The following is a 23,131-nucleotide window of genomic DNA, read 5'->3' as shown; positions in this document are numbered from 1 at the left end:
TTAAAATCTTATTTTGGCGTCAGTAGAGGACACTGATACGTTCTTCGTTTATCGGTTCCGGGAATTTTGTAAGGTTATTTATTATTAATCAGGTTCCCTCAGGCCGAAGGGGCGGGGCGAGGCCTCTGGTGCCACCCCTCCCCCCGTTGCCTTGGCAACGGGAACTAAGATGGCGGACGACCTCGACGAGCTACTGGACGAGGTGGAGAACAAGTTCTGCCGCCTCTCCAGGCGAGACTGCGCGGACCGGAACCGGCCCCAGGGACGGAAAAGGGGCCGCTTCCGGGAAGAGGAAGAAGAAGCCGAGGCTGAGGCGGCCGCGGCCAGCGAGAGGGCCAGGTGGGTACTGCGCATGCGCCTCCCCCTGCGCTGTCTTTCCATCGTTTTGGTGCTTTTGGAGGCTCTCATCCCAAAGAGGAAGGAGCGCTGCGGCAAAGAAATAAGGGGCTCGACACTTCCGATCCCCGTTGGGCTTCCTGGGCAACTACTCACTGGGTGACCTTGGAAAAGTCACACTCTCTCAGCCTCAGAGGAAGGCAGGGGGAACCTCTGGACAAAATCTTGCCTTATTTATTGAATACACTCAACATTCAAACCGCTTCATATATATGTGTGTGTGTGTGTGTGTATACACACACACAATTCAAACTACTACATGTTATTAATATCATTAAATATTAATTATTATTATCATTATTATTTATTAATCTTAATTATAATGATTAATAGTATTTTATTTATTACATATTATTCACACACACACATATAGTTGGACCACAACCAACACTCAGACCATTATGCCAGGCTGGCTCTTACATATATATATATATATATATATATATACATACATATATAGCCTGGAAATAATAAAAACTACTTCACACACACACAATTCAAACCACTACATATATATTGTTGGACTACAACAGAGTCATAGTCCAACACTCAGACCTCTATGCCAGGCTGGCCCTCTCACATATATATATGTGTGTGTGTGTGTTGAATACACTCAACATTCAAACCACTTCATATATATATTTATACACACACACAATTCAAACCTATATGTGTGTGTGTGTACATATATATATATATATATATATATTGTTGGACTACGACCATGTCATAGTCCAACACTCAGACCGTTTTGCCAGGCTGGCTCTCTCACGTGTGTGTGCATCTGTACATGTTTCAGATGTACTCAACACTCAAACCACTACACCATGCTGTTTTTCTCTCTCGCTCTCTCGCTCTCTCACACACACACACACACATAATATATATACACATGCATACATATATTTGTGAGAAAGCCAGCCTGGCATAGGGGTCTGAGTTTTGGATTCTGAATCTGGAGATCAAGGCTCGATTCCCAGCTGAGCCATGAAACCCACTGGGTGAACTTGGGCAAGTCACACTCTCTCAGCCTGAAGCTGTCCAGTTTGAGCAAGCAAAAGCAAAACCAATAAAACCTGAAGAAACTATAAACATGACTAAAACAGAGAGCAATATTTTGTCTCCACTAGTTCTCCATGGTGTCAGGCAAACATAACACACTTGTTCCCATAAACAGAACTGGGAAAAAAGAAATCAATGACTTGGAATTGTAATGATCTGATACGAACACCATTTTACTATGCCATTGTATTTAATGGGACTTGAGCATCCATGAATTTTGGTATTCACAGGAGGTCCCGGTACCAAACCCCAGCAGATACCAAGGGACCACTGTATATACAAAAACCCTTATGTTAAACATTTATTAATTATTCTAAAAGAAAATAATCCATTTTTAATTTTTTTCCCAGCCCTTTTTTCAATTTTTCCAGAAGCAAAAGAGGAAGAGAAAGGCTTCTGGGGGAAAAGGGGTGGTTCCATAATTTCCACTTTTCCCCAAGCTTTTATTTCTTTACATGCATATAAACACACCTTTCCTGTCAGTTGTCATTCTCATCCATCTGTGCTGGATGTCATGCCACTGGGTGAGATCTCTCTGTTGTACGGTGTCAGTATGCACAAACACTGCCATTTCCACCTTCACCTATTTCAGGCATGCCATGTCTCGCTCGCTTTAATACTCCCCCAGTCCTTCTGGCTGCTTCCCAAACTACTTCGCTGCTGCCTTTCAACTGTTCCATCCAGGAAAAAAAGGAATGGCGACTTCACAATGCAACATAATTCAAGTGTGCTATGTATGATGAGTAAATGCCTTGTTAACCCTTAGGTCTAGTCATTGCTCATATAAAGCTGCTGGAAGCTGCTTTTGGCTGCTGCATGCATGCACATATACAAGGAGCTGAAAGTCTACATGTGGAGTCACTGCCTAGGACAATATTAAAGGAGAGGGTGCTAAATATTTTTTTTATATTTCTTAAACCAAGAGTTCCTTCTGTGTAAGGATGTTCCTGACTTGCCAAGCAACTCAAAACATCTCAGATGGGTAGAATTTTCTAACGCTATATAGCTTGGTGTTCTTCACCTCCTACAATCCCTGATTGGACAGTTAGAGGGAACCGGGGCAAGTAAAAATCAGCCTTGGAATGATTTGGCCCAAAACCCATTTCACCTTTTCTGAACTACACCAGTTTTGTCTGCCCCTTTCCTTCTCCTTCCCTTCCACAATCCTTGGAGTGAATATGCCCCACTTTTAAGATCTTGGATCTCATATTCATTGATGCCTTACCTTTCTCAGAGTTGATATGTTCCCCTATGAACACAGTCATGTTTGAACAGGGGATGGGTATCTATAAACACAGGGAGCTGTGTGCCCTATGCACACTAAAAACATGAATTAAGATGCAGCTCTGCAGTGTATATCCATAGCTTATTTCCTGCCACAAGATACCCCTTCAAATGTTACACATACCCTTTAGGAAATGTATGGTGAACAAGCTGCAGACTTGTTTCCTTCATAACATATGAACTGGCCTTTAATTATTGACATTTATCCAAACTGTAGTCCTTCCATCATTACTACCTGCCTGATTTTTAGTCATCCAAAATGATAAACCAGAATTCTGGAGAACGCAGACCTAACAGTGATAGCAAAATGTCAGGGTGACCTACCATGAGGTAGAGTGCGGCAGGAGCCGCTTCAGATTTGAGGTATTGTAAAAAGGTTAGCAGAGGATCTTGTAACAACAGAGGTGGCATTTTTTCAAAGATGCTACAACAGAGGGTCTTGTAGCATCTTAATCAAAGATTTAATTGATACAAACTTTGCCAAATAAAATCTGTTATTCTTTAAGATGCCAGAGGACCCTTACTGTATTTGTTGGAAATGAAAGGGCAGCAAATAATTGTTATTTTGTGGTTATAGAATCAACGATAGGGGGACATGCATTTTCTCCCTCTTACATCTGGGGATGATGGTGTGTGTGTGTGTGTGTGAAAAATGCCTTTGCCTCAGCCTGCAAAATATCTTATATCAACCTCATCAAGTTTATGTTAATACTTCTTGATCATTCCACTCAGGTCCTGCTCATGATCAGGGGAAATTGTATTATCTCTATATTACAGTTGTTAGGAGGAAGAGCAAAGAGTGAGAGCAAGTGGTTCACAGAAACCCTGCAGTGTTTTACTATGTCTATAGTGCAGTCGAGGTGAGAAAAGGATTGGAAATGAGAGAGCAGCTCACAACAACCATGCAATATAGTTGAGTTTTATTATATCTATATTTCAGGCTGTGCTAGAGATGAGAGCTGATGCTAAAAGTTTAAGTAAATTACAACCCTTCCTGTAGACTAGTCTTCTTATCTCCAGATGACAGGTTCTGGAAAATGTATTTATTGCATTTATATCTAACCTTTCTCCTCAAGCTGGACTCAAGTTGGTTCCCAAGAATGTGTAATTAAAAGTGCCCTTAAAGCACAAGAAAAAGAAATAAATTAAAATATTAAAAATTAAAAGCACATTTCAAAATATATTGCTAAGGAAAGTACAGGACAAAGATGGTATTAAGCTCCTGCCTCAGCAATGGATTAAATAAGGGTGAAGAGACTGAGAGAGAAGAGCTTCTGTCAACCTTGTAATACAGTCCAGTGGTGTTAGCCCAATATTTTGAGGCAGAGTTTCAAAGTGTCACAGGTTTTAGTGAAAACAATGGGAGATAGGATTTCCTTAAGTATAACTCTGATCTGTTTTTTATGTGTGCAACAAATTTTGATGTTCAAAAGGCCAGCCTGCCTGCAGTAGTCCTTGCCCTTTTGATATGGGCACCCCAACCCTTTTATTCCTTCCTCTCTCTTTTTTCCCCCCAGTCTTTTATGAAACTTTGCAAATTGATGTTTTTCTCCCATTTCCTTTTAGATTTACCAAAGGTGCTAGCAAAGAAGAATTAGATGACATAATCAAAGATATATTTGATGAAAAGAGCTATGTCCAAAATTGTGTGGTAGGTAAAAAAAAAAAAACCCTCTGAGAAAAGGCAAAGGGGTCATACTTTTAGGAGAAAAGTGAAAGTGGCGGGGAACATCTAAGCCAAGATGGGGAACTACAGCCTGTGGGACTAAATCATGCCCTTCTGGGGTTCTGATGCTACCCTCCCTAGGTGGTTAACAACCCTTTCCCCAGCACACAGTGCTGGTGGTTTCCCAATTTTTCCATGATTTTCTTCCCAATTCAGAAAACATGGAATCACCTCTTTTAAGGCTTCATTACTGACAAAACTTTAAGATTGCCTATGCTCTTATTTTTTGGTTTCACCCTTTTGCTTTGACCTCACCCATACTGGAATATGGTCTCCAAGAAGTTAACTGCGATTGAATTCAGCTCTTGAACTACAAGAGGTTTCCTACCTTTGAGTTAAACCATAGACTCTTACTATCCTCCTTTTTGGATTCTGGAGCTATGACAGATTTGATAATGTGGGAGTCTAATCAAAATGTTGGAGCATGCATGCTGAAATAAGAAAGAAAATGTTTTTTGATTTCACAGGAAATGGAACCTGTGAGAAAAGAGCTATATCATTCCAGGGAAATTATAGACTAATTTCTATCCAACTTTATTAGACCATGGGACCTGTTAAGGTAACATTTAATGTAAATTCCATTGTTTCAGTAGGCATGTTCTAGTGGGACAAATAGTATTCAGATCTATAGGTCCTTTTGGTTTTTCCAAGAAAATATTAATCTTTAAATTACAGTGAATTTGATCTAAATTACATTTGAATTTGGATTAAGCAGCTGTACAGAAAAAAATGCTAAAGTTATTGGATCTCTAGGGCTGCATCTGCAGAATTAAAGCAGCTTGACACCACATTAACTGCCATGGTTCAATGCTATGGAATTATGGGAATTGTAGTTTTGTGAGACATTTAGCCTTCTTTGTCAGAGAGTTCCAGTGCCACAACAAACTACAAATCCCAGAATCCCATTACATTGAGCTATGGCAGTTGAAGTGGTATTGAACTGCATTATTTCTGCAGTACAGATGCAACCTTCCTGAGTTGTGAAATATGTGACTACTGTGAACAAGTACGGTATTTCAGCTTTACCTGTTTTGTCACATGAAGCCAATATCCATTTTTCAAATGAACGTATTGTTAAAGTCAAACAAACTTCCGTCAGCTTTATTTAAAAAAACATATTAAACTTCTGAATAGTCAGACCATTGATCCATCAAGACATTACTGTTTCGAATTACAACTCCCAGAATTTTCCAGCAAGTCTAGACAGTGTCCATTTTGATGGGGGAGTTGTAGTCCCAAACAGTAATTTTTCCAGCTTCTGATCCATCCAGCCTGTTACTGTCGATTCCATCTGTCCTGCTACTGTCTATTCTAGTGTCTGACTCTCTAGGTGGTGGTAAGGGAGAGGGCCTTTTTGGTTGTGACCCACCACCTATGGAATATCTTAACAAGTGAGACATGTCTGGAGTCACCAGCAACATATTTTTGGTGCTGCATTGTTTTTCTACTTAGACCTTTGATTTTACTAGCATTTTTGAAACCTTGGCCTTAGGTTATAGGGAAAGGAATAGAATTGTTCCTATAATTAATTCTTGTGGAGAACTTTTAGTTTACATTTTTATTGTCTTTGTTTTTAACTTTTGCAGATTTTAATTGGCAAACTTCTTCAATTTTTAGAAAAAAGTCATCTAAGAAATTTAATAGTTAATAATGATGCTACATTGATAACATTAACAATGTCTCACCTGCCACTTCTCAGGATGTTATTTGAAAACTTTAACATTATATCTTTTAATAGATTACTGGTTCATGTTAACAGGTTCCCATCTTCCTCTTTCTGTTAGAAACAAACATCTAACTTGTCCAGCCCTGCATCTGACAAAAATATTACCACTATTCAAGCCTATGGTAAAAGGTAAGTAAAGGTGGCATGGTTAAATAATGTCCAGGGATTAGTAAATGGCTAATTTCAACTACTGTATGGACCAACAATAAAGAACTGATGCGTAGTTGGATCTAGCAATAATTACCCCTTATGGTGCAATTTATCGTGTGTGTGTGTTTAAATATTTGAAGGGGTGTCACATTGAGGATGGAGCAAGCTTGTTTTCTGCTGCTCCAAGGAATAGGACCCGGAACAATGGATGGAAGCTAGAGGAAAAGAGTTTCCACCTCAACATGAGGAGGAACTTCCCAACAGTAAGAGCTGTTAGACAGTGGAACACAGTCCCTCGGAGAGTGGTGGAGTCTCCTTCTATGAATGTCTTTAAACAGAGGCTGGATGACCTCGGGAGGGGGGGTGATTGTGAGTTCCTGCATGGCAGGGGGTTGGACTGGATGGCCCTTGTGGTCTCTTCCAACTGTTATGATTCTATAATTCTATAATCTGCTAAGAAATAAGTAGGTATGAAATGAGTTCACTGGAAATTGCTGCCAGGTTTTTTTTAACACCACCACCAACAAAATGACTCACAATGCTAATTATAGTGGGGCGAAGGCAGGCAATAATCAGTACTAAAAGAAATTTTGGGGCTTCAACATTGTGGTGTTTTTCTTTTCTTTACACCTTTGCTATTGGTGAAACTTACAGTTTTAATAGACCCAAAGTGAGATCCCCAAACTATGTGGTGCAGTAAAATTAGGGACTGCAAGGTTGAAGCAGTGTGACTTTTTGATTAGCAGTGATGATGATATTACCTGAAACTTTCCTGTTCCTCAACCAAGCCATAAAGCTCACAATATCGGGGGGGGGGGTATTTTGCTTCTCTTATTTACTGTCAGGTTGCTTTCAGTTTATGACAACCCTATGAAAGGGAGACCTCAAAGATATGTTGCTGTTAAGAGCTCTGCTTAGGTCTTGCAAACTCAGGGTGTGGCTTCCTTAATTGAGTAAATCCACTTGTAACATGGTATTCCTCTTTTTCCACTATCTTCAACTTTACCAAGCACTATACATTGGGCAAACAGGTCCATCTCTGTGCCTGAGGATAACTGGTCATAAGTCAGACATTAGGAATGGGAATACACAAAAACCAGTTGCAGGACACTTCAGTCTTCCTGGGCATTCCATCCGGACCTTCCGAACAGCAGTCCTGGAACAAAACAACAGCAAAGTAAGATTAGATAGAGAAACAGTAAAAATGGAATTTATTCACAAACCCCAGCCCATCAAGAGTGGGTCGAACAGATACAATGGTTTACTGGCACAGTATACATATTATAACACTGGTTAACAACCCCAGCCTCGTGAGTGCTCTCAGCCAGTTTATCACATATCCTTTCTCGTTCCCAGCCAGCATCACACTACATTCCAATAACTCCCTCTACCATTCATATGGGCTGCACCTACACTGCAGAATTAATGCAGTTTGACACCACTTTAGCATTGCTTAATGCTATGGAATTTTGGGTTTGGAGTTTTGTGAGATATTTAGCCTTCTCTACCAGGAAGCTCTAATACTACAATGAACTACAAATACCAGGATTCCATAGGATGGAGCCATGACAAAGAAGTATCAAACTGCTTTAATTTCACAGTGTGGCAGCAGACCTAGTTGTTCTCTCACCTTGGCTTTAGGCAACATCTTTCCTCATGCCTTTGTCTCCCAACAACTCTTGTTAAACCTAAACTTGTCACATACCATCAAGTTTTCCATTTCTTTTGCTATTCACCCATACAACCTACATATTCATAGCTATGAAGGTCTATTCCAAGGCACTTCACTTCATGCATCTGATGAAGTAAACTTAAGTCTATGAAAGCTTATGCTACCAGTTTCTTTCTCTCAAAGATGCAGAAAATTCCCCTTGGATATTGATCCAGATTAATAATAATAAATAAATAAATAATAAAAACTTTATTTATATACCGCCCTTCGAAACATCAGGGCGGTTTACAGCAATAAAACTACATTCAATACAATACAATTTACAATTTAAAAACAATACAATTAAAACAATAAAAGAACTTGTGCCAAATCGTAAGTTGCTAACAGAGGGGGGAGGGCTCTCAGGGGAAGTATCAGGGGTAAGCCTGTTTAAAAAAGAACGTTTTCAGCCCCTTCTTAAATTGGGCCAGGGAGGTTGCTGAACGGAGCTCAATGGGCAGCGAGTTCCAGAGAGTAGGGGCCGAGGTGGAAAAGGCCCTTCTGGTGGTGTTGACTAATCTGGTCTCTGGAACTCTTAGCAGATGCTGCCCAGTAGATCTGAGTGTGTGGGGCGGATTGTATGGAGAGAGGCGGTCCTTTAAGTACTCTGGGCCCAAGCCATTTAGGGCTTTATAGGTTATGACCAACACCTTGTATTGCGCCCGGAAGCAAATAGGCAGCCAATGTAGGTCTTTTAAGACCGGTGTTATATGACTGGTCCTAGGTGTATTAGTGACCAGTCTTGCTGCCATATTCTGCACTAATTGCAGCTTCCGGGTATGGTACAAGGGTTGCCCCATGTAGAGCGCATTGCAGAAATCCAACCGAGAAGTGACCAGAGCGTGTACCACTGTTTCTAGGTCCCCCCGGCTCAGGTAGGGACGCAGCTGGCGTATCATCCGAAGCTGATAGCAGGTGCTCCTGACCGTCGCATCCACCTGAGATGTAAGGTGGAGCGACGAGTCAAGGAGCACCCCCAGACTGTGTGCAGAGTCCTTCACGGGAAGCGTGATCCCATTCAGGACAGGTGGAACCACCGCCATCCCTGGGCCAGGAGGACCTATCACAAGTACTTCCGTTTTCTCTGGATTCAAGCTGAGTCTGTTTTCCCTCATCCAGCCCATTACCGACTCCAGACAGGCCACGAGAGGAGAGATGCCATCCCCAGTCACTGCATCAGTCGGAGACATAGAGAAAATTATTTGGGTATCATCAGCATACTGATAACCCCGCGCCCCATGTCTCCGGATGATCTCTCCCAGCGGTTTCATGTAGATGTTAAAAAGCATGGGAGACAGAATGGCTCCTTGAGGGACCCCAGATGTTAGGGGTCTCCTGTCGGAGCACACGTCTCCCAGTTGCACCATCTGGAACCTCCCAGAGAGGTAGGACCGGAACCACTGAAGCGCAGTGCCCCCGACTCCCACCTCTGCCAGGTGCTCCAGAAGGATACCATGGTCAATGGTATCGAAAGCCGCTGAGATGTCTAAGAGCACCAGCAGGGACACGCTTCCCCTGTCAATGCCCAGACGGAGGTCATCGACCAAGGCGACCATGGCAGTCTCAACCCCGTAGCCCGCCCAAAAGCTGGTTTGAAATGGGTCTAGATAATCCGTTTCATCCAGGATCGATTGGAGCTGGATCGCAACCGCCCTCTCAATCACCTTACCCACAAATGGCAACAGCGATACAGGCCGATAATTATTATGCATCAGGGGGTCAAGGGAGGGCTTTTTTAATAAAGGTCTTACAATGGCCAATTTTAGTTTTGATGGAAATTGCCCATCCCTAAAAGATGTATTGATAATCCGGTGTAACATCGAAGTTACCACCGGTCCCCCCTGAGCCGCCAGCCATGAGGGACAGGGATCGAGAGAGCAGGTCGTCTTCCTAACACTCCCAAGGATCCTGTCCACATCCTCGGTACTCACAGACTCAAAGTGATCCAGCTTAACCAAGTCCACGGAGGCTCTGGGCACCTCTATTCTGGTCTCTGCTCTAATACTGGCGTCCAGATCTTCGCTTATCCGAGAGATTTTATCCACGAAGAAGTTGTTAAATCGGTCACAGCAGGCCTTAGAAGGTTCAAGGATCTGGTTCGGGGCAGGAGGGAGCTGAGTTAGCTCCCTCACAACCCTGAACAACTCTGCCGGACGCGACTCCGCGGACGCGACACGTGCACCATAGAACGAATTCTTAGCTGCACGTATCGCCTCTCCGTAGTCCTTCAAGAGATGGTCTAGGAGAGTCTGGTCAGATAAGCGCTGGTGTTTCCGCCAGCGGTGCTCTAGCCGTCACAGAACCCGCTTCCTTGCCCAGAGATCTTCCGTATACCAGGGCTTTCTTTTGGAAGCAGGTCTGAGAGGGCGCTTGGGAGCGATACTGTGTATAGCCCTAGAAAGATTGATATCCCAGATATCAATCAGGGCATCAACAGAGTCGCCGTCGGTTCCAACCATATACCCCTCTAGGGCTTCTTGGAACCTTTTTGGTTCCATCAGCCTTCGAGGGTGGACCATTTTAATAGGTCCGCCACCCCCGGGGAGGATCTGGGTAGAAGCCTTGATTTTTGCCTCCACCAGGAAATGATCCGTCCATGACACGGGGGAAATATTCGATATTTCCAACCACGGAATTTCCATGTCCATACAAAAGACCAAATCGAGTGTATTACCCGCGGAATGCGTAGGCCCTGAGACCAGTTGTGACAGGCCCATGGCTGTCATGGTCTCCATGAATTCCTGAGCTGCACCGGATGGAACATAGTTGGCCGCGAGGGAGATGTTGAAGTCTCCCATGACTAATAGCCTGGGGGACTCCAGCATCAACTCCGAGACCAACTGTGTCAGCTCGTTAAGGGAGTCTGTTAGCGCACGGGGTGGCCGATAGACCAACAGAATCCCTAGACTGTCTCTGGCCTTCAGGGTCAGGTAAATACACTCAATATAGGAAGTTTGACGCACATGGTTCCTGGTTAGAGACAAGGTGTTTTTATGCACCAAGGCAACACCCCCTCCCCGCCCACCTAACCTGGTCTGGTCCTTCACTGAGTACCCGGCAGGTAGGGCCTGAGCCCATACAGCTTCTCCCTCAGGCCCAAGCCAGGTCTCAGTAATGCAAGCCAGGTCACAGTTGTTATCCTCCAACAAATCATATATTATATGGGTTTTGTTCTTAATAGACCTGGCATTGCACAGGAGCAGAGACAGGGTTTGTGGTACGGTTTATTTATATCCCGCCTCTTCCCTTCCGGGATCTAGGCAGGTAACAACAGTCCAATAAAACAGATATACAGACAATAATAGAATAATAGAATCATAACACTTGGAAAAGACCACAAGGGCCATCCAGTCCAACCCCCTGCCATGCAGAAACTCACAATCAAAAAACTCCCAGAGGTCCCTTAACCTCCCTCCTTCTGCTAAAATTACACATAAACATCAAGACACAATACAAGATCCGCAGTACAGTGTAGTTAATTACAAATTTTGTAACTAAGGATTGACGCAGGTCGAATTATTCCAAGGGACTATCAGAAGAGGGGGTGGAAGAGTGAATGGATCAATTTGGTTAATTCAGCTGGAGGAGGTTAGTCTGGAAAAGCCCGCTGGAAGAGATCCGTCTTTATCGCCTTTTTAAACACCTCCAAAGATGTAAATATGGCAGATCTCTTCCGGCAGGTCACTACATATTTTAGGAGCAGCAGCTGAAAAGGTCCTCTGGGAAGTCACCACCAGCCTGGTTTTCTTTGGGTGGAGTAGGTTCCTCCCAGAGAACCTGAGTGTTTGGAAAGGATTGTATGGGAGGAGGCATGGCTATATCTTGGAATTTTATCAAGCATTATCATCTTTTCCATTGACTCATGTCTTATCATGATATATCCAAAGTACCATAGCCTCAGTCTTATCATTTTGGCTTCCAATAGGACTCATTTATTTGGGGGGGGGGGGGGCGAGGGTATTTGTTTTGTTTTGGCAATCCATGGTATCTGTAGAGCTCTCCTCCAGCTGGTGTGATGCCTGAATTTTTGGATATTGCTTGGAGATATGGGTATAGATATTGTCATTTTGGGTGCCCACACCATAGCACTGAACAAAGCTGCAGCCTCCTCACCTCAGAAGTATAGCAGAAGAACCAGGGGCTATTGGAGATATCTGAAGGAACAACAGTTTTTTAGGAGGCAGTTCCAAACATATGAGCATACCTCTTATATTAATTTCATTTAGTCCAAAATTCAATCAGTTTAAGCTGGATCCAAGCACATGCTTTTAATACATCTGTGAAGAAGTGATAGTACCAGTTCTTAATTAGTTTCCCGGCACAGTACAAGGTGTTGGTAATCACCTTTAAAGCCCTACATGGCTTAGGTCCAGCTTATTTAAAGGAACATCTCCTTCCATACAATCCACCCCGCATACTCAGGTCCTCTGGGACAAATTTACTGCAAACTAAGAAGAACAGACTTGCTGTGGTTATCCAGATGACCTTCTCCTCGGCCGTTCCTAAACTTTGGAATGACCTACCAGAGGAGATCCGTCACATAACATTTCTTGAGGCCTTTAAAAAAGCCATCAAGACGGATCTCTTCCAGCAGGCATTCCCAGACTAATACACGGGCCCTCTCCTCTGTCCCACAACTATGCCTTCTTTGATTCTCCCTTAAATCGCCTCATTGCAATGGGGATTAAATTTTACTGCGATTTTAATAACTGATTTTTATGCTGTTGTATTTTAAATTGTAGATTAGGGATTGTGTTATTATTTTACTACGTTTTATTTTTATTGTAACCCACCCCAATCCTGTGGGGAGAGGCAGGCTATAAATAAATTATTATTATTAATTGAGCTGTGCACAATATTCCATGAGGCCATAAAAATATTAATCATTTTTCAAACTGTGAGGTTCTGTATCTTCAGTGTTGAATATCAGGTTCTGTAGGCTATATTTTAGAAGAAGGCAATGGCAAACCACCTCTGAGTATTCCTTGCATAAGAAAATCCTACGATAATCCTGAAGTCTCCATAAGTAACTTGAAGGCATGTCATCATCAGTATCAGCATCTTCATTTTAGGCCTGTATAAGATATCTTAAAAACAGTGGGCATATTGGAATATTTACTTATGACAATACAAGGTTGCTGTTTTTCTGGTGTGCCTCCTAATTGTTCCAGAATTACTAGGTTTATTGGAAAAGTAGATATGTTCACATGGTTACTGTAACCCCAAGAAATAAAAATGCTTTACTGTGTTGCTAATTTTTCAAAACTAAAACTTTCTATTCTAAATCTTGAAGATGTTGCCCGGTGTACCTTGGCGGGAGCGCGGCACCATATGGTATTGGAACAAGTATATCACCGAGGTAGGATTTTTTTAAAATAAAAAGTATTGATTAAATCTTCCAGTTGAAAAAGTTACTTTTTCCCAGAATCCCCTCAAAGTAACTTATTGCTAATTCCCAGACTTCTTGTTCAACTAGAATGGAATAGAAAACTGTGACAAATGAGCCACTGGTCTGTGTAGTTCTGTGTTGTTTCTATTAACCATCCAGAGCAAGTCCTCTCCAGAGGTGTGGAACCACAACAATCAGTAAGAAAGGTTAAGTGTAATCAGATAGGAAGAGTAGAAATTGCTTGTAATAGTGTGTGTGTGTGTGATTTTGCATTTGAAAAACCTAGCAGTCACACAGTATTAACCTGTTCTGACATCACCAGTTGTTCAATGAATATTAGAAGCCTCAGGACTGATACCTAACTAACAAAAAAGTTTAGTTATTTCTTACTATGAGTTTTGATTGGTTGACAGAAAGAAATTCCACCTCAACATTAGGAGGAACTTCCTGACAGTAAGAGCTATTCAGCAGTGGAACACACTCCCTCAGAGTGTGGTGGAGTCTCCTTTTTTTGGAGGTCTTTAAACAGAGGCTGGATGGCCATCTATGTGTGGGGGTGGGGGTGCTTTGATTGTGAGTTCCTGCATGGCAGGGGGTAAGACTGGATGGCCCTTGGGGACTCTTACAACTCTATGATTCAGTGACATTAATTGCACTTATATTTACTTATGGGCAAAAGCAATAGCTCTGAAGAAAGAGGCATATTTTCTTTATTTATAGATATTGCTTGGATATATTACAATTATTTTTAGCATTGAACCATGGTGACTAATTGGATTATTCCTGCAGCGCCAATAGAGCCATTGTGAAATTCAGTGTCCTGTTTCCTAAGGAAAATTTGAAAGTGATTGAAAATTTTAACATTTTTTTAAAATAACACAAGACTGCTAATTCCTAGTGTGTCAGTGTGTTTTAGAAAACATGTTGTGTTAAATTTATTTAAACAAAAATAATGATATTCATCTCTTTCCTTTCAACAGAACCTGTGATCAGTTACGTTGTACTGCATGTGACTTCCGTGTTTCACATTATGATGACTATCAGTGGGATAAATCATGTGATTATCTCTTTTTCAGGTATGTTTTTGTGGGGAACATTTTTAGGAGGATTCAGTGTGTTTCCACTGGCACTTGATAGGTCATATAAAACCATATGGCACTGCAGACCCTGAATGTTTCCTCAGTTTGTTCTGTCTCAATTTAACCTTTCATAGTGTATAGCTGTCTTATGTCTTGGAATACAATTCCCAGCATTTCTGGACATTGCCCATGCTAGGTGGAATGATGGAAGTTGTAATCCTGCACATCTGGAAAGTAACAGGTTGGGGCAGGCTGGCATACAGTATAGTGGAGATCTTGTAATATGTTAGGTTGGAAAAAGGTAGCAGACAAACAGAGACTTAGATGGCAGTGGCACTGGTAGAATATGTTAATTTCATCCCCACTTCCAGATGCTAATTCTAATAGAAAAATAACGGAGAGGGATGGTTAATAATAATGGAGAGGGCTGCTTGTAGGCAAAGAAATTGGACAGTCCAACCATGCCATGTCTGACTGTTCATTCCCAAGGATATTGTCCTAAATACACTACAGAATATATTCTGTCAGGCTGAGAGAGGTTTGTTTGTGACTGCAGATATATGGACTATAGCGATAAAGGAGGAAAAACTATTAATGTCATATCTGGAAGACTCCTTCTTTATTTCAGAACAAATGTGTTCTCGCATTTTATTTTGATTAAGACATTTCTATAGTGCTTTACAATCCAGAAATTCCAAAGCGACTGACAATAATAAAATAAAATAACACCACAAACAATACAAGTATTTTGATATTTTAAAAATATGCATGTCAAACTGAAACATACCATGGCCTTATCCTTTATTTACATCAAATAAAGTCAGTTCAACCGTCCCTGCTGTGTGAATATTTAATACTGAAACTATCATTCAAGGGCTTGTTCCCAAAGAATCATAAATCAGCTTCTGCTTGCAGAAGAGAGCTTTTTTCCTGCCTCTTTCCACTGCAGCTGCTTGTCCATATACACATATGCTCATATCTAAAATGTTACTCATGAAGTCAGTCAATCAGTTGTTACAGTTAACAGACCTTCAGGCCATAAGACAATTAAAATGTCAATTTTAAAACAGCAACAGTATATAGACCAGGAACTACACATCCTCATTATTCTGAATACCAATGAGGTTGGACTGGATCCAAAAATTACTCTTAAGTACTGAAACTAGTTACTGCAACTTAATTGCAGGTATTGCTATGCCCTGCAGATCAATAGCTACAAAGCAGAATTTTGCCACCTCTTCCGTTACCTTTTGATCAGTATCTTTTGGTATACCAGCCCAGGGATCTTTCAGGGAATTTATCTATTCGGAGTGTTATTAATCTTAACCTATCATCCCTATAGAGAATTCATGTGAGAAGGATATGCGATAAAAATTCTACTGAACCTTCACATGAGCATAGACGATCCTTATACTCAACTTGTTGAAATCGGCCCTTTATTACGGCAAATGGAAATCATTAAATCTTACTTTGGTAAATGTCAAGCAATATTTGGGAATTGCATGGTTTTTTAAAGTAATTTGCACCACCCATTAGATTAAATGCCAGGTTACCGTATATACTCAACTATAAATCAACTTCATGTATAAATCGAGGTCAGGTTTTGGGGCCAAAATTATGGATTTTGCCATGATAGGTCAAGGGTAAAACTTGGAGGCTCCTTCAGTTTGTGTATGTGTGTGTATGACAAGAGAGACTCTCATTGAGGCTTTTTGCTTCATAGTTTCAGCTTTCGTTTCAGCCAGACATGGAGGGGGAGGGAGATATACTCTTAAACAGCAATATCAATCAATCATCCAGGACTCTTTCTGCTTGTCTCCAGAGAGAAATAAACTCTCCACACTGCATGGGGAAATCTGAAAGAGATGCTATCACATTATCATAGTGACCTGTAAATAAGTCGAACTGGGATTTTGGGGTCAATTATGGGCATAAATTTTTAAACTTATAAACAAGAACACACGGTAAATTAATGGGAGAGCAGGTCTTTTTGCATTCAATAAGGAATAATGGCTATCAGTATTGAACTGTACTGCATGAGAATTGTTTTGCTACAGTCCAGTTTAAGATGCAAAAAAACCAAAATTATCTGAGAGGCCCAATCTCTGAAGCTTCTCTTGGGCTGTTTGTAATTTATATGAGTCTTTCTGTAACAGGCTGACATAACCTCTCTCTGGGCCCCCCAAAATGCTGCTCATGAAGTGTGGATGACAATCTGCCTAGAATGGCACATGATATGGCATGCAATGGGAGTGGGGGTTTTATTTGAGTAAAAATCAGAGATATACACTATTTGCATGAGAAGTACACTGTGTTCAATGTTAGGGTATTTCTAGATACTGTATCTATGATATTTTAAAAATACCTTTTAAAAACAGTTAAAGTGGGATGCTCTTGATTTTTAGGAATAATATGCCTGAGTTCAGCAAGTTGAGAAGAAAGATGCTAATAAAGAAGGGAGCACGCGCCTATGCTTGTCAGTGCACTTGGAGATCTGTAGATCAATTAACAGATCTCTCTACAGACAGACAACTACGTTGGGTTTGTAGCAAACACACTGAGTGATTTCATCTTCCACAGCCAAATACCTACTTCACTCTGAAGACTGTCTTCCTTCTTGGCATTGTTGTATGTAAATCAAGTATGTTTTTTGTACAATTAGATCTTGTTGCTATTCTAAATATAAATAGAGCACTCTGCCTTATCTGCAGTTTCTTTGTGAACTAACCAAACTGGGATGAATTGCAAGCTGAAGTTCTGCTGCCTGGAGAACCAGGTTGGCAAAATCATCTTAGCCTAGCATTACACATGGCAGTATTCATAAATGTCTTGGGATTTAACAGTCCTCTCCACTAAATACCAGCAAAAGATAGGTTAAAGCTGAAAGGAAATGAAGGCAATGTCATAGAATGCATCTCAAACCTGAAAGAGAAACATACAAGCAGTAACATATAACCAAGCTAATGCTTTGACTGGAGCGATTTTTGTGATTAGTCTATTGTAAAAATCTGTTGTAGAGTCTGAAACACAAAATTGTTGAGCATTGTTATATTCCACTGAGGATTTTAACAGTATGGTACAGATGGTTTAATACAGCTTCTAGCTTTCTGCTAATGTGTGTGGAACCCATAGTTGAATTAGTATTGTTTTAAAGCAGTATTAGAAGCACAAACCATGAAGCTTGTAGCTTAAGCAAGCACCAGCAACAGTATCAGCAGTGATGAGATTAGGAGACATGGCAGTGCCAGAATTCTAAAAGGCACTAAATTCTAAAATTCTAAATTGTAAAATTGCAAAGGAGATCTTTAGGCTACAACTTTAATAACCTTTTACCAGGGAATATGCACCACTGGAGACAGTGGTACTTGTCTACAAGTGAACATGAATTGAACTGAATTGTTTATGCCTTTCTATACTGTCATCTTGTTTATGGCTGCAGTTCTAGATGCAAGTCCTACTCAACTAAGTAGCAGTTGCTTCAAAATAAAATGTCTGTGATTCAGCTGTCCAAAGCTTTTCTTGTAAAACAGGAATAGGCAACTGTACAGTGGGCAAATTTTTACCCTGGAAGAACTCCAGTGGCTGCACTAGTGTATCAGTTGAAAACTAGAAGTAATGGGGAGGGAGGGCAACCTTAAGTCAAGAAAGCAATATCTCTGCATTTGCAAGTGGTTTTCTTGCATTTTACTCTTTTAACAGGTGAAAATTTTCAGAAAAGTCAGATTGAAAGGATGGCAATTCAAGGGCTGTGAACAACCCACAGTTTGCACTTTCCCCATCCATAGTGTGAAGGAGCTAAATTATTTTCTGAAACAATATTTTGAATTGATGGCATCATTTATAGGGGAGAATTGTATGCATGATATTCAGTGGAAAGTTTTTTCATCCCTAGCAAGCACTGAAGCATTTAAAATAATCCAAACTAGTCAGATATTCACACTGTGTTATTTAAATCTTTATATGAAAATATCAGATATAACCAAGGTTAGCTGGCCTCTTACTTTCCCTAATTATCTTTTGCAGAAAAACCCCCACATTATGATAGTTATTGTATTGTATTGTTTTAATTGACTATAATATAATATAATTATAATTATATTATATATATATAATTCTTGTCTGTGTGGTTGTTGTTTTTTTCAACCTGTAATGTTAAGCAATACACTATTAGGATTTGTTTGTTTTTTATGTACCATGAAAAGTTGAAAAGTGCTCTCTGTCTTAAATAACTGGAACAAACCAGAAATAAGCAGCTTGATAAGAAAGCATATGAGAAAAAGCAAATGTTGCTCTTTATGGTGATCTCAAACCAGAACTTGGGAGATATTTAGGACTACAATTCTCACAGTTCACCAGCCAGCATGCACACTGTCTGGAAAATTCGGCATACTGTAGTCCAAAAAGTAACTTTTCTAAGTTCAGTCTTGGACCAATTACATACAAGCAAGTTTAATTTATTGCAGTTTATTTTCATTCCATGTAACCTTGTTAGAACTGGAGTATAAATAGTTTTGATATGTTTCTTTTAAATAAAAATTTGAAAGTAAACATAGAAATCAGTCCTTTGACTTTCTCTGTAGTGCTACAATTACACTCATCCCTCCATATTTGCAGCTTTGATATTTGCGGCTTTGATTATTCACGGATTTGATTAATATATTCTCTCTAGGAATATCTAGGTCCTCCAGCACAACTCTGTGGTCAACTTTAACTAAATGTTGCACTGAAAGACATAGAGATTCCTAGAGAGAACACTCCACTAGGCATTTATAGCCCCTCCAGTGCAATTTCTATGGTCAGTGTCTGTCGGACATTGACCACAGAGTTGCACTGGAAGACCTAGAGATTCCTAGAGAGGTGTCATCTCAGGTAAAACTATGGTGTTTTCATTATTTGTGGTTTTTCCCTATTCACAGAGGTCTTGTGCCCCTAACCTTAGTAAATATAGAGAGAAAAGTGTACTAAAAGCTGTATCCTGGGTAAGTTAGTTGTATATCACATTTTATTGCCTATTACCTCTTTTGTTTATTGGTGTCAATGATGGCTTAATGACTAATTCATTCTTCAAACGTTATATACAGACAGTATAATATTATTGAGATAATAACTGTGAAACTTATTGAACACTTAGAAAACCACTGTATAAATTCTGATTATTAAATTAAATCATGTATAAGGGAAGTTTAGCTTTCAAAATATTGTTTGGTATAGCTCTTATCAGCCCCTACCAACACAGCCAAGGATGAGACGAGCTACAGTTCAACAGCATCAGGGTACACACATTCTCCAACCCAGTATTATATGTTGAAGGGGATGTAAAAACTGGTTACTTTTGTTCTTTGAAAGTGACTGATCTTGGCCAGATATAGCTGATTGAAGAATTAATGAAAAAATAAAAATATACACACCCCTTAGATACAGCATGTAGAAGAGAATACTGGCCCTCCTCTCAGTGTTAATGTGAAAATCCTAAGATAAATATAGCGCGGGACAGACCGTCCAAAAAGGGCTGACTCCCAGCGCCTGTTTTTCCACCGGAGGGAAGCCGCAGCCACCAAACTATGTGGCTTCCCACCGGTGGAAAAAAAACTGTGAAAAGCGGGTTCTTCTAAAGCCGCAGCGGCATAACAATGGCAGCGCCCATGTATACAGGGCGCCGCCATTGTTATGCCCTCGTCACGTGGTAGGGTTGCGGGGCGTGTGGGCACTCTGCCCCCAGGCAACCCTAGCACGTGACGAGGGCGTCGCAAAGGGCCCATATGTACCAGGCCTATATCTAAAGCATGCTGAACACTTGAAATGTGTGCTATATAAATGGAAAATATTTATATGGTTCTGCTTCTGTTGTTGTTAAAATAATTATGTCCTGACCTATCTCCATGAATCTCAGGGCCCTATATATTGAAATCAATAAAACAGTAAAATGTTCTAAGCAGTAATGCTCCAGCTTGGCTCTCTTGAATACTTTTAAGTTGTATGGCTAAATAACTTTTGGGTACAGTTAACCATTTGGTTCTGAGAATAGCTGGAAAAATGATTGATCTACATAAACAGTATGAAGAGCTTAACTATGCCATTTCTGAAGGTAAGTTAGCATGGTTTTTTCCTTGCCCTTTTAACATGTGGGCCATGCCCTGGTTTAGGCTTGGCTTTGATTCTACATTGGGAGGAATGGGGAAGGGGAATATAATAAGGTCACCTGCTTCCCCCCCCCCTTCCAGCCTAGGACCCCATGCAGCCTAAATGCATAGTTATATAGTTATGGAGATGGGTTCAGAGTGCAATGAAATGCTCAAAAAGACAATTGTCATATCTCAAAGAGGTTAACCAGCATTCTGGCACCTATAGGTGCCTTGAATGTCAGTTTTGGGCAAAAGGCAGATTATAAATTAAGAGGTGGAGATAAATGAAACTGCTATAGTGTTACCCCAAAGAGAAGCTTGGGGTCCCCACCAACTGGGTGTCTCCTTAAAATGTTGGGAGAATTGCTTAGGTCAAGAGGTGGGTAATAGTGGGGGGATTGTTTCATCTATGTATACCATTACTAACTACGAGAGGATTCCACATTTGGTGAATAAAGAAGGTTTATTTAGAAATATGCCAAAGTGCAACCAAACATAATAGCAATTCAGTCTGAAGCACCATGCAAAGTTAACTGGAGAAGAGGTTTGGAAAATTTGGATGGGGAGGCTTAGAGTTGAGAGAAGGTGATATTTACAAGTCCTGAAGAGGAATCCACAGAAAGCGGAGTGTGGCTCAGACAGCATCTGAGAGCAATATAGGCAGAGGAAACTCTAGATGGTTGGGCAGAGCTCTAGTGTTTGCAAACTGGATATGTATCCTCTTTCATATCCTCGAGAGATATTTAACATGCCCACACAAAGTACAAAGAGTTTCATTGCTTTTCCATAGAATTTACAAAAGGGGTGATTCCAGTTGATGATCTTAACTCCAGATTAACAAAATAGTGATTGAATATGGGACAACTGCAAGATACCTGGACTGGAAAGGTGGATGGGAACACGGCAGGGAGGACGGAATAATCAGCAACTCATTATGCATTTATTATGGTATTATCTAGATCAATGGTGGCGAACCTGTGGCACGAGTGCCAGAGGTAGCACTCAGAGCCCTTTCTGTGAGCACACATACTGTCATCCCAGTACAGAGTTTGCCAAAGTTTGTTACTAGAAAGCCAGAGAGACATGGCACGTTGTGAAAAATAGTAGACTTTCGGTTACTGTTTGGGCACTCGGTCTCTAAAATGTTTGCCACGTCTTTGGGCCAACATGCCTTTCCCACATGAAACTTCATGGGGTTCCAAGGGTCATTGTGACCTCTTAAAACATGCCTAGCTCCAGATACCAAAATATTAGGCCCCTTACACAGTGCATGACATGTCAGGTATGCTAACAATAAATACTCTCACAATAGGACAATTGGAAAAATGCAACACTGCTTGGAGCATTCCAGGTACTCTGATGATACCTCACTGATTCCTAGGTTCTCAGTAGAATCCCAATCATTGGTGAGTCAGGCCTCTAGTCCATAACACTTTATAGACAGTGAAACAAATATAGTAACAGCTGTTACAGCATTTTACAAAGCTTGTAGGCTGCTATCTGCCTCTGATGTGTGCAAACAATACATTTTGCTTTCAGAAAATTAGATCTCTTGAAGGCAGAGGTTTTTAAGACTTAGTGGAAGGGAGTATACACATTATGGTAACAAAAACCAAATTATTAATACTTGCAATGTGCTAAGAAATCATTATCTCTATTCAAACTCTTGTTAATAGAGTGGAATGATCATATACCAGTTCAGCTGTATACTTTTCCTGGAGTCATTTATATCTGAGGTTTGAATATTATTATTATTTTTAAAGAATCAACCAATCAATCAATTTAGAGGTGCCACAAGATTCTTTCACTCCACCTTCTCTTTTTATACTGAAACTGACATAATACAAAGAAGTCAGCTCAAGACACCTTAAAGACAAACCAATTTATTTTACCATACTATTTCATGAACACACACACACCTTCTTCAGATGCTAAAACAGCTCTTAGAACATGAAAAACTTCCAGTTCAAAACTGTAGAGGGCAGGCTGACACTGAAGTAGACAGTTGGAAATCCTCCTCCACTTCTGAGAACTTGGAAATGTGGTCATGCATACTACTTTATTTGGTTTAATAAGAAGGATAGAACCCTAAGAAAGGAGAGGAGGGAAACAACTACCAGCATGACAGCAGACTGAGAAGTAGGCAAACAGGTGGGCACTATGTCACTGTCATATTCCTATTTATATTACAGCAGCAATTTCTAAATTTGAGTCTGTGCATTTAAACTAGCACATGCAGATTTTCTGCAAAACTGTCACCTCTTGTCATTCATTTCTGACAATACATGCTACCTTGTGCATCACATATATTAGAAATTTGTCGAACTATAACTCTCCCTTCTGTTTCACTTCTTGACCTCAGTTTTGTTTTGTTTCTCTGCGGACTTGAGCTTACACATTATTCAGCTCACGCGGGGGCGGGGGGAAAGGATCCCCCACGTAAGACAAGGGACCACTGTAATTGTTCCACATTTGTGACATTTTCC

General features: G+C 40.7%; 1 protein-coding gene across 1 annotated transcript; it reads left to right on the top strand.

Moving 5' to 3' along the window:
* Positions 1 to 28: 28 nt before the first annotated feature.
* Positions 29 to 20,430, top strand: CFAP418 (cilia and flagella associated protein 418). Its single transcript, XM_089517670.1, has 6 exons — positions 29 to 339; positions 4,309 to 4,393; positions 6,253 to 6,323; positions 13,349 to 13,414; positions 14,425 to 14,520; positions 16,929 to 20,430. Exons 1-6 carry the CDS (start codon positions 170 to 172, stop codon positions 17,086 to 17,088), a joined length of 648 nt encoding a protein of 215 aa, XP_089373796.1. The 5' UTR covers positions 29 to 169; the 3' UTR covers positions 17,089 to 20,430.
* Positions 20,431 to 23,131: the final 2,701 nt, after the last annotated feature.

Source organism: Sceloporus occidentalis, unplaced genomic scaffold, assembly GCF_023333645.1.
Source record: "Sceloporus occidentalis isolate IW3139 unplaced genomic scaffold, rSceOcc1.0.p SCAF_3, whole genome shotgun sequence".
Lineage (NCBI taxonomy): Eukaryota > Metazoa > Chordata > Lepidosauria > Squamata > Phrynosomatidae > Sceloporus > Sceloporus occidentalis.
The sequence above is the reverse complement of the archived record's forward strand: the minus strand, read 5'-3'. Positions and strand labels throughout refer to the sequence as shown.